This window comes from Hevea brasiliensis, chromosome 4 (assembly GCF_030052815.1).
Source record: "Hevea brasiliensis isolate MT/VB/25A 57/8 chromosome 4, ASM3005281v1, whole genome shotgun sequence".
Taxonomy (NCBI): Eukaryota; Viridiplantae; Streptophyta; class Magnoliopsida; order Malpighiales; family Euphorbiaceae; genus Hevea; species Hevea brasiliensis.
Window position 1 is genome coordinate 946,697 of NC_079496.1, and position 16,564 is coordinate 963,260.

A 16,564-nucleotide genomic window follows, 5' to 3' on the forward strand; every position below is an offset into this window, starting at 1 on the left:
AAAAAATAAATTTTTTAATCACAATTTTAATAACAATACAAAATAGGTCTATAATTTACTCCCACAACTTAAAGTAAAGTTGGTGATAAAAAGTTTTATGAGAAATAATAATAATAATTAAAAGCTTTAATCAATTCATCACTCATGATTTTGTTGATATAAATTACAAAGACATTACGTATCAATGACATGAACAATTTTGGAGAAATTATTGAGTAATTAAGGCGAAATTTCATACTAGCACGATAATTTTATGTAGGTATATTTATATGAAATGTTAAATCAATGCTAGTTTATAAATAAGAAAAAATAATTATTAAAACTGACAATAATGTAACTGTTTTTGAAATAAAAAAAAATAAAAATAAGTAAATATATATATATATTTTTTTTTTTACTTACAAATTAATTATTAAGAATAGATTTAGCATTTCATGTACACTATGATACCATAAAACTTTTCTTGATGGAAACATTGACATACTCCGGAGAGTTGTTGTTCACCAATCCCATGGCACCACCTGTACTCCACTATTATTCTTTACGATTTTTTTTTTTTTAAATCCTAACCTACAACGGTAAATTTATAAATTAAAAAGAATAAACTACCTTTTTATCACGTTTTCTTTTTTCAAAATTTTTTTTTTTAGTTTTTTTTGTTTTTATGATTAAATTAATTAATAATTATTATCAATAAAATTATTTTATTTTAATAAATTTATTTGATAAAATTACTAATTATATATGTATTGTCTATTGTTAATTAAAATTTAATTTGAGACTACTTGAAAAATAATAATATAATAATAAATTTTAAAATAATAATTCATTAATATATGATATTAATAAAAAAATAAATTATAAATTATAGGTTTAGTTTGACTAAATATTAATTTGTATTAGTTTAAAAATAAATTAATTGACCGAAATAAATTAACCACTTAAATTAAGTGATAATCAATACAATTTATCCCGGTTGTTTACAACCTTATTATTTCTTATATATAATAATAAAATTTTTAAAGAAGATCTACAAAATTGATTCAATAAATTAAGTACATAGATGGGATGTCTTTTATTAATAAAATTCGATATAATATTAATATTTTAAATAAATTAAAATCATTTTAAAATGCATTATTAAAATTATAAGTATACGAAATTTAATTTTAATATGCAAAGATATATTTAATAGAAAAAAAAAATTCTCATCATATTTCCTTTGGTGCATTCTTAAAGTTATATGGATCTGAAATTTAATTTTTAATACGTAAGATATCTTTAATAAAAAAAAAATTCTTCATATTTCCTTATCTTTAATAAAAAAACGTTGAGTTTTTTTATGTTTTTGATTTGCTTGGTTATTACTTTTTTTCACATTAAAAAAAATATTAAATTTTTTAATTTTAAAATGAATTGAATTAATTAATATAATAAAAAAATTATAATTTAATTCTATCCATTTTGGTTTTGGATCTTAATTTATTTATAGTATTAATAATAAATAGTAATTATTCCAATGATTAGTAGTTAAGTGAAAGTAATAGTTAAGTTGTGATAATCATGACAAATTGAGGTAATGGTGGTGATGTAATTGATAATAATTAAATAGTAATAGCGATAATTAAATTGTAATAATGGTTGTAACACCCCAAAATTTTAAATTTTATGAGCATTTTTGGTATTTTAATTTTATTTAAATTTTAGGAATTTTTTTGAGATTTTTCGGATTTTAAAAATCGGGTTCGATTTTCTGAAAATATAAACTTTGATGATTTTTAAAAATTAATTTAAAGACCACGTGGCAAAACTAAAAATATATTTGGAGTCTACGTATTTTTCTGAGTTTTCTGGAAATTTTTTCGGAATTTTTGGACCTCGTTTTCGGTCCCGAGGCAGAGTAAAAATTCAAAATTTTGTATCCTGAATCGAACCGGCCGAATCGAACCGGACCGGCCCTTTTCCTTCTTCCTTTTTCTTTCCCAAGGCCCCTCTCCCTTTTCTCTCTCGCTTTCTCCTCCTCCTCCGCCGGCCACCGCCTCTGCGTCCTCCCCTCGCGGGCCGCCCCACCGTCCCAAATGGCAGCCGCCCAGAACGGCCAGAAAACGCGCGCGATCTCCCTTCCTCGCGCGCGCGGCGTTTCGGCTTCCCCGGCCAAATCCGGCCGATCCGGCCACCAATTGGACCGGGTCTTGTGTCCAAAATCATCTACTCGGCGAGAGCTTTCCATAGACACCAAGAACGCCGAAATCCATCGAGCGGATTGTCCGATTTTTGCTCGGGAAGATTTTAGCCCATTTCGACTTTTGGGCTAGATTTCTCGAAAACCGTGAATCCCACGAGAAAACCGAGGCCACCAGCACGCTCCATTCGTCGAGAGCTTCGCAACGACATAAATTTCGAATTTTTCCGACACCGTTTTTCGATGGGTCCCACGGAACTTCGCAGTGTTTTTCCGAGCATTTAATGAGCTTAGAAAATTCTGAAAAATTTATGTACTAACCCCCGTGTTATGGGCTTCGTGTAGGTATCCTCGATTCGCGGAAATTCGACAGTTGACCAGTTCGCAAATTTCGCCGCATGCACTGCACGGAAAAGTCTCCGAATTGGACCGAGGTTTTGGCTAGCCCCATTGTCGACGCCCCGAGCTGCCTCAAGTCGGAATCGGCAAAGGTAAACCCGAACCTTGTTTTTTCGTAATTTTCTAGTGCTTAAATAGGATTAAAAATCCATAAAATATTCGTGGTAGCTTAGAAAATTTCGATTCTTTTTGCAATAGCTTAGTAATATTGCTAAGGACCGCGGGGCAAAGTTTTATAATTTTTAAAATTGGTTTGGGTTTTTGCAAAAATGATCAATAATAATGACTTTATTGAAATTTTGCGTATTGTGATTGATGACTGATTTTATGGGCCCAGGAGGTGCTGTGTGATTTGATTGAACTGTGGATATATGTATTGTGAGTATAGAAGTGTGTTTTGAACCCTTTTGCTGATTGGGTAGGTCCTAGGTATATGGGAAAATCTGCCTGATTGTCGGCACTACTTACGACTTAATTGGTCTATTTATTTGTTTGTATTGAGTCAGTTTGTATTAAATAATTGTAATATAATTGTCGTGAGCCGATGCCTTCTTCTCCGCCACCGCCACAAGAATTTGTCGTCAAGTTTGTGAGTAAAATATTAATTTTAATTGTAATTTCGATATTATTATATGTTCAAGATGCCCATGCATCACTTATATGCATATATTTATGTAGTTAAACTCTAGGCACGAATTATGTTGCATTCATAATCATAATATGCCATGAATGTTGTTGTGGTAATTTGGAGCAGCAGTGTGCGTGCGTTGGCGTGCGTGTGATGTGGTGTGGACTATGGATAGGCCACGGGCGATCCACGGCTTGAGTAATTGGGACCCAATCCTTCGAGGGGTAGTCACGGCTTGAGTAATTCTGGGACCCTCGATTTGGTTATTAAGTGGAAGTCCGAGCTTGAGTAATTACGGCACCAGTTGGATTTAAGAGAGTCAGATAGGATCGGCTCCCATATGTTATGATTGATACTACAGGTGTGTGAGTGCTCCAAATTACCTTTTGATGTTATGATGTGAAAATGTTGTTAATGTTGCATTTCACTCTACAGGTACATTAGTTCTAGATAGTTATAGAGATTATGGTTAAAATTGATATTTTACTCTTCGAGTCGAACGCTCACTCCTGCTCAAAAATTTTTACAGCCGCATGAAGGATATTTTATTCGGTTAACTCGCTTTTATACTTCGCAGTTGTTTATCGATATTTGTGTAATTTTATTTACTCCTAGAATTTCCGCATGTGTTAGCAGAATTATTTGAATTTGGTCCGTAATATTATTATCATGTTGGACCAGAAACTTAATATTTTAAGTCATGTTTGATGGATTGGATGAGGAGCCGAGCTCCCATTTATTATTATGTTGATGAGTATGTGGAGGGTGAGCCGAGCTCCCAATTGACTATATATTGTGTTTACAGTCGGGTGAGTCGAAAACTCCCGCTGGTAAGTCCATTTTATGGCCGGACTCTGTCCGCTTGTTTTCTTGATATTGGGCCCAAATGGGCCTTAGAGTTGGGTTAATGAACGCTTAGGCTTACTACGGCCTCGGGGCTTTAGGTCGCCTGTGTCCTAGTGCCGGTCCGGCCCATAGGTTGGGTCGTGACAAATGTGGTATCGAGCTTAGGCTCCATTCTTAGGGAATGTTGTCTAAAGTGTTGGGAAAAGTCTAATAGGAGTCACATGCGGAAAAATAGGGTCCACATTCGCCTTGCATTGTCATCTTTGCTTCTAGTTTCGCTCCATATGTTATGTATAAATATGAGTCTATAGAGTGCAATGTGCGCTTTTGAATTTTGTGGGCTAATGTCGCTGAATTTTAGGAAAATGCGTGAAGGTGGAGAGCCGCCATCGCACGAGAACTGCATGTGCTCGACGAGGTGTCGACAGATGAGGCGCCGCCCGAGGAGGCGGGTAGGAGGCCTAGAGCCGCTCAAGTAGAAGAGCAGCTACTCACGCTCAGAATGATCTTTCATGGCACAGGTCCCATGGACCCCATGGCGCCTACTCTAGCTGGGTTCGCAAAGAACCATCGACATGATGGCGCAAAGATATGGTCCACCCTCCACAAAGAAGCAGCGATCCACCGCACCAAGAGGGGAACCTTACAAGCAGATCATAAATTTTAAGAAGTTGGTGCTCGGTACTTATGATGTGTCGACGATGCATATCGGTTCTGGATTCTCGCAGACAGCAGAATAGAATTACTGATTGGATCGATAGAAGATTGATAGAGTGTGTGCAGCATGTCATGGGGCCTATGCCTAGACAATGGATGAATGACTACGTGTTACCCCGGATGGAGGGATTGACATGGGCTCAGTTTGTGGAACTTTTTATCAATCGGTTTGTGCCAGAAAGCTTCAGAGATCAGAAACAGTGGGCCTTTGAGGCCCAAAGACAATAATGGCGTGTCCAGTAGATGAATATGCTCTGCACTTCGAATTGAGTAGATATGCCCCTACAAAGACCGCACGTAAACTATGAAGGTGAAGAGGTTCCTAAAGGGGCTTGACAGGAGGTATGCGAACCTGGCCATGATGTCGGATCAGTCTTTTGATGTGGTGGTTGATCGAGCCAGACAGATTGAGATTAGCTATGCTGTGGATGACAGTGGGAGAGCAAAGAAAAACAGAGCAGAGGGTTCCTCAGGTGTCCCTTCCATGGGTACTCCGGACAGTGGTGGCCAGGGTAATTACAGAGGAAAGGGTAGGAGCAAGAGAAGTGGTTTCGCATACGCACCACGAGGATCTGCACTCAGTGGTACGGATCCAGCAGTGGTCACGCCTGGTACAGCAGCCTGGTCCGGTTCAGGATCCTCCTTGGCACCTTGTGCACAGTGTGGAAGAGGACATTCAGGACCTTGTTTGATGGGATCAGGAGTATGCTTCAGGTGTGGCCAACCGGGTCACTTTGCTAGAAAATGCCCCATGTTCAGCGAGCCACAGATGGGGTCATAGGGTTCTGTTGCGAATGTTCCTCGACAGTTGTATCCGGGCGCTTCCAACATGGCAGGCAGTCAGTTCAGTGGCCAACAGGGCCGAGGACCAGGGGGACGTGGATTTGGAGGCAGATCAGGAGGTAGAAGTCAGTATCAAGGTTCTGCCACTCAGGGTAGGGGTCAAGCTCGGGTTTTCACCCTGACCCACCAGGATGCTCAAGCTTCAAATGCAGTTGTGGCAGGTATTCTTCTGGTCTGTTCTTATGAGGCTTGTGTTTTGATAGATCCGGGTGCTACGCACTCATTTGTCTCCCCTGTGTTTGCCATGAGGTTGGGTAGAAACCCTACAACCTTAGAATGCCCTTTGTCGGTAGCTACCCCACTTAGTGACAACATAGATGTAGATATGGTTTTTCCGGGTAGCCCAGTAGTAGTGGATGGAAAGATCCTCCCAGCAGACTTGGTTCCTCTACCAGTAATGGATTTCGATGTAATCTTGGGGATGGATTGGTTGGCAACTCACTATGCCACTTTAGACTGCAGGAACAAAAAGGTGTATTTCCACATACCTGGTGTGGAAGAGTTTAGCTTTGATGGTGACAGGAGTGTGGCTCCATATAATTTGGTGTCAGTAATTAGTGCTAGAAAAATGTTGAGGCGTGGATGCCAAGGGTATTTGGCATTGGTGAGAGATACATCTGTAGAATGTGTCAGGATGGGAAATGTTCCCGTTGTCAGAGAATTTATGGATGTCTTCCTGCAGGAGCTTCTGTGGTTGCCACCAGAAGGGAAATAGAGTTTTGTATTGATGTTGTGCCGGGTACAAACCCCATATCCATGCCACCTTACAGGATGGCACCAGCAGAATTGAAAGAGCTGAAGGAGCAACTGCAGGAGCTTTTGGACAAGGGTTTCATACGTCCGAGCACTTCACCCTGGGGTGCTCCTGTTCTATTTGTGAGAAAGAAGGATGGGTCATTGAGGTTGTGCATTGACTACAGACAGCTGAACAAGGTGACAGTGAAGAACAAGTATCCACTTCCTCGGATCGATGATTTGTTTGATCAGCTCCAAGGAGCTAGATTCTTTTCCAAGATAGACCTGCGATCAGGCTACCATCAGTTGAGAATCAAGAATGAGGACGTGTCCAAAATGGCTTTCAGGACAAGATATGGTCATTATGAGTTCTTGGTGATGTCTTTTGGACTCACTAATGCACCAGCAGCCTTCATGGACTTGATGAACAGGGTGTTCAAGCCATTTTTAGACCGTTTTGTCATCGTATTCATAGATGACATTCTGGTATACTCTCGGACCGAGGAAGAACACGTGTGGCACTTGAGGATGGTGTTGCAAACGTTGAGGGAGCACCAGCTATATGCCAAATTTTCAAAATGTGAATTTTGGCTAGAAAGCATCTCATTCTTGGGACACGTGGTTTCTAGTGACGGCATTCAAGTGGATCCCAAGAAAATTGAAGCTGTAACTGATTGGCTTAGGCCTACAACAGTCACTGAGGTGCGAAGTTTTCTGGGTTTAGCTGGTTACTATAGGCGTTTTGTACAAGATTTCTCCAGGATAGCGGCTCCCCTAACTAAGTTGACCAGGAAGAATGTTCAATTCATTTGGACAGATGACTGTGAGGTGAGTTTCCAGAAGCTTAAGGAGTGTCTAACCACCGCCCGTGTTGACACTACCCGTGAGTGGTGAAGGATACACCGTATTGTGACGCCCAGAGTTGGCCTAGGTGTGTCTTGATGCGTAATGGAAAGGTAGTGGCTTATGCTTCAAGGCAGCTGAAGAGGCATGAGCATAACTACCCCACCCATGATTTGGAAATGGCGGCTGTAGTCTTTGCACTAAAAATCTGGAGACACTACCTGTATGGTGAAGTGTGCGAGATATACACCGACCATAAGAGTTTGAAGTACATCTTCCAACAGAGGGATTTAAACTTGAGACAGAGGAGATGGATGGAGCTTCTGAAAGACTATGATTGCACCATCCAGTACCACCCTGGAAAGGCCAATGTTGTAGCAGATGCCTTGAGCAGAAAATCTTCCAGCGCTTTGCACATTTCAAAGAGAGAAGAGACCATTGATTCAGGAGGTACATGAGTTGATGGATCAAGGTTTAATCCTAGATCTTTCAGATGAGGGGGTATTGTTGGCTCACTTTTTAGTGAGGCCAGACTTAAGGGACAGAGTTAGAGTTTCCCAGCACAGAGACCAACAATTGATGAAGATCATAGAAAGAGTACAGCAAGGTGAAGGTGGTGAGTTTGGATTTGCCAATGATGGTGCCCTAGTACAAGGTTCTAGGATATGTGTGCCCGATGTAGACAACCTCAGGAATGAAATCATGCGAGAGGCACACTATACACTGTACAGTGTCCACCCAGGTTCCACCAAGATGTACCATGATGTGAAGGATAGCTATTGGTGGAATGGCATGAAGAGAGACATAGCAGACTTTGTGTCCAAGTGCTTGACTTGTCAGAAGGTGAAGTTTGAACACCAGAGACCGTCAGGGAAGCTGCAAGAGCTCCCTATCCCAGAATGGAAGTGGGAAATGATCACTATAGATTTTGTGGATCGGATTGCCTCGCACCACGCGAGGATATGATTCGATATGGGTAATTGTAGACCGCTTGACCAAATCACTCACTTCTTACCGTGAAGACTACATATTCTATGGCACAAGATGCCCGCTCTACATTCGAGAAATAGTCGATTGCATGGAGTTCCGCCCATAATATCCGACAGAGGGCCCCAGCTCACTTCTGGTTTTGGAGAAAGTTGCAGGAGGCACTTGGCACACGCTGAACTTCAAGACGGCTTTCCACCCTCGCATGCACGGACAAATTGAAAGGACAATCCAAACATCGGAAGACATGCTTCGCATGAGTGTCTTGGATTTTGGAGGTCAATGGGATGAGCAACTAGCTTTGGTGGAGTTTGCCTACAACAACGCTTACCACTCCAAAGATAGGGATGGCACCTTATGAAGCATTATATGGAAGAAAGTGTAGGTCTCTCCGTGTTGGACAGAAATGGGGAAGCGAAGGTGCATGATGTAGACACAGTGCAAGACACTTGCAGGTAGTTCCTTTAATCGTGGAACGATCGAGGACTTTTCATGAGATGTAAGAGTTATGCACTTGACGGAGGGATGTGGAGTTTGCAATGGCGACTATGTATTCTCAAGGTTTCTCCAATGAAGGGAGTCATGAGATTTGGAAAGAAGGGCAAGTTGGCACCTCGGTATATTGGACCTTTTGAGGTTAATGATAGAGTTGGAGCAGTTGCTTACAAGTTGGATATACCACCCAACCTTTCTCATGTTCATCCCGTGTTTCACATCTCAATGCTCAGGAAATACATTCCCGATACTTCTCATGTAATCGCAATGGATGTGATAGAGCTAAAAGAGAACTTGACATTTGAGGAGCAAACAGAGCCATAGTGGACTACCAAGTGAGACAGCTGAGATCAAAGCAGATCCCTATTGTTAAGGTTTTGTGGAGGAGTCAGTCAGTGGAAGAGTGCACCTGGGAGTCAGAGCGGGACATGCGTAGCAAGTACCCTTACTTGTTCAATGTATAATCATGTGCTTTATTCTGCCTTGTGTAAAATTCGAGGATGAATTTTCTGTAAGGGGGGAAGAATGTAACACCCCAAAATTTTAAATTTTATGAGCATTTTTGGTATTTTAATTTTATTTAAATTTTAGGAATTTTTTTGAGATTTTTCGGATTTTAAAAATCCGTTCGATTTTCCGAAAATATAAACTTTGATGATTTTTAAAAATTAATTTAAAGACCACGTGGCAAAACTAAAAATATATTTAGAGTCTACGTATTTTTCTGAGTTTTCTGAAAATTTTTTCGGAATTTTTGGACCTCGTTTTCGGTCCCGAGGCAGAGTAAAAATTCAAAATTTTGTATCCTGAATCGAACCAGCCGAATCGAACCGGACCGGATCGGATCGGTCGAATCGGACCGGCCCTATTCCTTCTTCCTTTTTCTTTCCCCGCGCGCGCGTCCCTCTCCCTTTTCTCTCTCGTTTCTCTCTCCTCCCCTCGCCGCCGCCACCGCCTCCTTGCGCTTCACGGCCGCCTCACTGCCCCAAAGAAGGTGCAACGCCAGACCCAAAACGCACGCGATCTCCTTCCTTGCGCGGCGTTATGCTTCCTCGCCAAATCCGCCGATCCGCCACCAATTGGACCGGTCTTGTGTCCAAAATCATCTACTCGGCGAGAGCTTTCCATAGACACCAAGAACGCCGAAATCCATTGAGCGATTGTCCGATTTTTGCTCGGGAATATTTTAGCCCATTTCAATTTTGGGCTAGATTTCGAAAACCGTGAATCCCACGAAAACCGAGGCCACCAAAGACGCTCCATTCTTCGAGAGCTTCGCACCGACATACCTTTCGATTTTTCCCGACTCCGCTTTTCGGTGGGACCCACTTAACTACGTAGTGTTTTTTCGAGCATTTAATGAGCTTTGAAAATTTTGAATAAATTTATGTACTAACCCCCGTGTTATGGGCTTCGTAGGTATTCTCGATTCGCTAAATTCGACAGCTTGACCGAAGTTCGCAAATTTCGCCGCATGCACTGCACGGAAAAGTCTCCGAATTGGACCGAGGTTTTGGCTAGCCCCCCATTGTAAGACGACCCGAGCGCGGTCCGGAAGTCGGAATCGGCAAAGGTAAACCCGTACCGTGATTTTTAGTAATTTTCTAGTGCTTAAATAGGATTAATAATCCATAAAATATTCGTGGTAGCTTAGAAAATTTCGATTCTTTTTGCAATAGCTTAGTAATATTTCTAACGAACTCTGGGCAAAGTTTTATAATATTTAGAATTGGTTTGTGAAGTTTTTGCAAAAATTATCAATAATAATGACTAAATTGAAATTTTGCGTATTGTTATGGATGATAGATTTGATGGGCCTGGGAGGGGCTGTGTGATATGATTGAACTGTGGATATATGGATTGTGAGTATAGAAGTGTGTTTTGAACCCTTTTGCAGGTTGGGTAGGTCCTAGGTATAGGGGAGACTCTGCCGGATTTTCGGCACGACTTAGGACGTACTTGATCTTTTTCTTTGTTTGTATTGAGTCAGACTGTATTAAATAATTGTAATATAATTGTCAGGTGAGCCGGGACAGCCTTCTTCCTCCGCCCAGCCGTCACAGTAATTTGTCGTCAAGTTTGTGAGTAAAATATTAATTTTAATTGTAATTTCGATATTATTATATGTTCAGCATGCCCATGCATAACTTATATGCATATATTTATGTAGTTAAACTCTAGACACGAATTATGTTGCATTCATAACTGTTAATATGCCATGAATGTTGTTGTGGTAATTTGGAGCAGCAATGCGTATGCGTGTGATGTGGTGTGGACTATGGATAGGACGGGCGATCACGGCTTGAGTAATTGGGACCCAATCCTTCGAGGGGTAGTCACGCTTGAGTAATTCACGACCTCGATTTGGTTATTCAGTGGAAGTCCGAGCTTGAGTAATTCGCTGGCACCAGGTTGGATTTAAGAGAGCTGTATAGGGGATCAGCTCACATTTGTTATGATTGATACTACAGGGTGTGTGAGTGCTCCAAATTACCTTTTTGATGTTATGATATGAAAATGTTGTTAATGTTGCATTTCACTCTACAGGGTACATTAGTTCTAGATAGTTATAGAGATTATGGTTAAAATTGATATTTTACTCTCTGAGTCGAACGCTCACTCCTGTTCAAAATTTTTTACAGGCCGCAGGAGGATATTTTATTCTGGGTTAACCTGCTTTTATACTTCGCAGGTTGTTTATCGATATTTGTGTAATTTTATTTACTCCTAGAATTTCCACATGTGTTAGCAGTAATTATTTGAATTTGGTCTGTAATATTATTATCATGTTGGACCTGTAAACTTAATATTTTAAGTCATGTTTGATGGATTGGATGAGGGAGCTGAGCTCCCATTTATTATTATGTTGATGAGTATGTGGAGGGTGAGCTGAGCTCCCCAATTGACTACATATTGTGTTTACAGGTCGGGTGAGTCGAAAACTCCCCGTTGATAAGTCCATTTTATGGCCGGACTCTGTCCGTTTGTTTTCTTGATATTGGGCCCAAATGGGCCTTAGAGTTGGGTTAATGAACAGTTAGGCTTACTACGGGCCTCGGGGGCTTTAGGCTGGCCCAGGTCCTAGTGCCGGTCCGGCCCATAGGTTGGGTCGTGACAATGGTGATAATTATAATGATATCAGGATATCGATGATGGTTGTGATGGTGGTGATATGGTGAGATAATAATAGTCTAAATGATGATGGTATTGATTATATTAATAATAAATGAAAACATTATATTATTTTTTATATATAATAATTATTATATTATTTTAATTATAATTGAGCATATTATATAATTATTATTTTATTATATTAAATTTTTTTATGTTATATTGAATATGAAATAACATCAGAATAAATCTAAAATAGAGTTGGCGATAAAAAGTTTTATGAGGGATAATAATAATAATAATAATTTAAATTTTTAACCGATTCATCACTCATAATTTTGTTAAGATAACTTGCAAGGTACCACGTGTTAATTACACGAGCAATTAGAGAGAAATTATATTTTATTATAGTGATTTCATAAAGTATATATATAAAGTGACAAATCCATGTATAATTTATAAATAAATAAAAGTAATTATTATATTAAAAAAATAAAATAAATGAAAATAATTATTTTTACTTGCACATAAATTATTATTTGGTTTATCGTTCAAAGATGATACCATAAAATTATTGATGATTGAGACGCAATCCCATGCCACCACCTGTAATCCACCATTATCCTTTGCGAAATTAACAAAAATATTATTCATGCTGCAGGGTGCTCTCCCCATCCTGTAGGTTGGATAAATTGTAATCCACAATTTAAATGATTATTTAATTTTAATTATTAAATTTAAATTTATTAAAATAAAAATTTTAAACTTTAAATTTATTATTTTTTTTAAATCCTAAGAATAAATTACTTTTTTATTTTTATGATTAAATTAATTAATAATTATTATTGATAAAATTATTTTATTTTAATTAAATTTACTAATAAAATTTACTAATTATATGTGTTATTTATTGTTAATTAAAATTTAATTTACGACAACATGAAAATAATAATATAATAATAAATTTTAAAATAATATTTTATTAATATATGATATTTTATCAATATTTTAAAATTTATAAAAAAATAAATACTAATTTATAAATTTATTTTGATAATTTGTATTAATTAAAAAAATGAACATGAAAAATAGTGTTGGGTATATTATATGATAGTGAGTGTTTGACATTGAATGAGTCGTATGTGTTTAAGATAAGAGTTGCGAAAATGAGAATTTTAATATGGTTGAGTGGCTATATTAGACTAGATAAAGTTTGTAATAAGAGTATTAGAAAAAATATAAGAGTGGTATCAATTGAGAATAAGTTGAGAGAGAGAGAGATTGTGGTGGTTTGATCATATGAATCGTAGACATACAAAGACTCCACTTAGACAAGTAAAGTACATTATGTTAAATGATAGAAAGAAAAGTAAAGATAGACCTAAACTGACTTGGATGAGAGTACTACAATATTACACATTTTCAATAACTTAACTCAAAATTATTTAAAGTGCAGAAAAAGCATTCATATAACCAACCCTTAAATTTTTGGATAAATACTTAGTTAAATTGAGTATGCTACTTTATTATCGTAGGTTAATAAATATTTTTTTTCAAGTAAAATTAAAATTGAAAAAATTTATTTTAATAATTTTTTGTTAATCGACTTAGTAATGATTAGTGTAATATATTCCAGTACATTACACCCTATTGTTTCTTATATATAATAATAAAATTTTCAAAGAAGATCTATAAAATTGATTCAATAAATTAAATACATAGATGGGATATCTTTTATTAATAAAATTTGATTTTATACTAATATTTTAAATAAATTAAATTAATTTTAAAATGCATTCTTAAAATTATATCTATACGAAATTTAATTTTAATATGAAAAGATATCTTTAATAAGAAAAAATCTCAATCATATTTTCTTTTTTCTTAAAATTATATGTATATGAAACATAATTTTAATACGCAATGATATCTTTAATAAAATAAATTCTTCATATTTACTCATATTTAATAAAAAAGTAAGTTTTTATTGTTTCTGATTCGTTTGATTATTACATTTTTTGTTTCACATTAAAAAATATTAAATTATTTAAATTTAAAATGGATCGAACTAATTAATATGATAAAAAATTTATAATTTAATTCTGCCGATTTTGGATTTGGATCATAACTGGGCCTAGCTGATCATAACAAAGAATCCAACTTTTCTGGGGCCCGGACCACTGATCCCTCACCGGTTCGCGGTGCTACTCAACTTTGTTTCAGCAGGAAAACGCAATAAAATCTCAGTACTTCTTTCCATTTCTTCAAACACTGAACAAACAATGACGCCGGAGATCACCATCACCAAAAGCCCATACGACCACAGCTTATTCATCGTTGACTTCTTCGGCACTGCCATCGAGGTCACTGTCACCTTCTCAGCCTCCGTCGCTCGGAAATGGCTCCACACCACTCTCTTCCTCCGCCGAAGGTATATGGGCCGTCTTGTCGTCGGCGTCGGTGTCCAATGGACTCCTTGGAACGGAAACGATCCTCCAGCTGATACTCTCCAGCTCTGCGTGGGAACTCGCTGCTTGATCTTCCAACTCTCTCTAGCTGATACCGTTCCACGCATTCTTCGCCGCTTTCTCTTAAATCCGAACATCACTTTCGTTGGGATTTGGAATGGCTCGGACGAGAAGAAGCTGTTGATGTCAGTACACGAGCTGAGCATTCACAGGCTTCTAGATTTGAGGAAATATGTGTTGGCTGATGATGGAGAAAGTCTTGATAGAGCTTCAGTGGAGAGGATTGTGAAGGAGTGTCTGGGCTATGAGGGGGTGAGATTAGAGAAGGATATCAGCATGAGTGATTGGGATGATGAGGATCTCTCTTATGGGCAGATTTTGCAGGCTTGTGTAGATTCTTATGTGGCCTTTGAGATTGGCAAGGATTTGCGAGCTTGGGAGCTGTGAAGCTCAGGGTTGGCAGTTACTGATTTTGGGTAGGCCTTTTCTTCCTCCATTTTTGCAGACGACACTACACGGTTTAGGGAAATGGGTTTGGCTTAAGAATCCATGAAAGAAGGAAGTAAACGATTTGCTAGAAATTGTAAATTTTTAACTGAAAAATCTTTTTGGGTATAAACTGGTGGTTTTTGATGGGTTTTCATTATGATGATGAATGGTATTCTGATGCAGTGATTAATGCAATTTCTTCAGGACTCATTTTTGTTTGTTCTTTATTTTTTTTGGTTGTTTATCATATATTCTTGCTTGTGGAAAGATTGAAGAATGTCATTTCAATCTGACAATTGAGATTTCGATGCCCAAATGCAGAGTTACTTGCAAAGAAAGGAAAACAAGTACGCGAGTTCGCTTTTCATTTTGACGGCCTTGGCAATAGTGACGCATGTGCCGCCCAAAATCTTCTTTCGTTTTCTAGTGCCTGCGTCTCTCCACCTCTTTGGTTTCTCTAACAGGGCCCAAAACCCATTCGATGATCCATTTTCCAATCGGATTATATAGCGGGATCGAATTTTGGATAATTATTGGATACGACAGAATATTAAAAAATAATATTTTCTTATATATAATGTAATAATTTTTTTTTATTTATATAGAAGTGGGATTTATATTTATAGAGAAAAAAAAATATATATAATATACTTCATAATTTTTCTTAAATGTTAATAGAACTGGTCTTAATTGTACTAAAAATGTTATGTGACAGGTTAAGTTTGGATTAGGTCATTGATGTTGTTATTGTTATTAAATTTATTTATTTATATAAATATTTAATTAAATATAAAATATATTTTTTTATAATTTTATGTTTTTATTTTATAGATTTTTATATAATTAATTAATTAAAATGTCTTGTCTTGATCTCTATTACCTTTTTAATTGGTTTCTCCAATTTGAATTCTTTCTATTCCACTGTTTTAATTGAATGCCATTTTTTTATCTTTTTTACAAATTCAATTTGGTTGCGTGTTCAGCGTTGAAACTCGGATTATCTATGTTTGAATGACTGTTCTGTTGTTGGACATGTGTTAGAAAGGTTAGTTTCATAAGATTTTTCTTTTGATGCCTGATAATATTTTTGACTCTTTTTATTCGAATTCTCTGATTCGAGTTTAATGTTTAAATTTTTCTTTTCACCAATTACAGTGAAATGTTGGATGTCAAAAGTGAGTTCATTGGTAGTTAACCTAGATGAAATGCTTTAGGCTTCATGTGCTCTCAATCAATTGTGTTCATATTCTTTGTCAAGGCAAAACAATTATGTCACAAAGGCTTATTTCAAAAGCTGCTTTCTGGGTATGATAAGGTTTCATGTGAAATACATCTTAGGAGACTGTAACCCCAAGGAAAAAAATTATAGACAAAAGTAAAATATCTTATATGATTGAGGAGTGGTAATGTTATAGCATGTTTGGCATTGTGATTCAAACATACTTTTTTAGAAAAAAAAATTATTATTTTAGATATTATTAAAAAAAAAAAGAAAACGCAGCTATTTTTGGAGTTTTCTAAATAAAATACTTTTAAATTTAGCATAAATTTATTTTTTAATAGTATATAATTAATATTTTTGGGAGGTTCTTTTCTCAAATGACAATACCAAGTCCAAGGTTCAATGTGTAGTGTCTTGATCCCTATTTGGGATCAGCAGGTGAGTGCTGCCTTGCCTTTTGTTCTGCTCAGCTGGCATTTTAAGAACAAAATGAAGTGTATACATGCATTATCTTGATGGTTCTTGTTGGGTTTTGTCTTAGATTTTTTAATCTTTTGCTCCAAGTAAGAACTGCAACTACATTATAATTAAGGATA

General features: G+C 37.1%; 1 protein-coding gene and 1 long non-coding RNA gene across 2 annotated transcripts; both read left to right on the forward strand.

Moving 5' to 3' along the window:
* The first annotated feature begins 10,160 nt into the window (after positions 1-10,160).
* On the forward strand, positions 10,161-11,462 carry LOC131179508 (uncharacterized). The gene is made up of 3 exons (XR_009148420.1): positions 10,161-10,248; positions 10,698-10,756; positions 11,318-11,462. It is a non-coding gene; the product is annotated as an uncharacterized LOC131179508 (long non-coding RNA).
* A 2,527-nt stretch (positions 11,463-13,989) lies between these two features.
* LOC110672984 (uncharacterized) lies at positions 13,990-14,715 on the forward strand. Its single transcript, XM_021835943.2, has one exon. The coding sequence runs from the start codon at positions 14,072-14,074 to the stop codon at positions 14,702-14,704; it is 633 nt and encodes a 210-aa protein (XP_021691635.2). The 5' UTR covers positions 13,990-14,071; the 3' UTR covers positions 14,705-14,715.
* Positions 14,716-16,564: the final 1,849 nt, after the last annotated feature.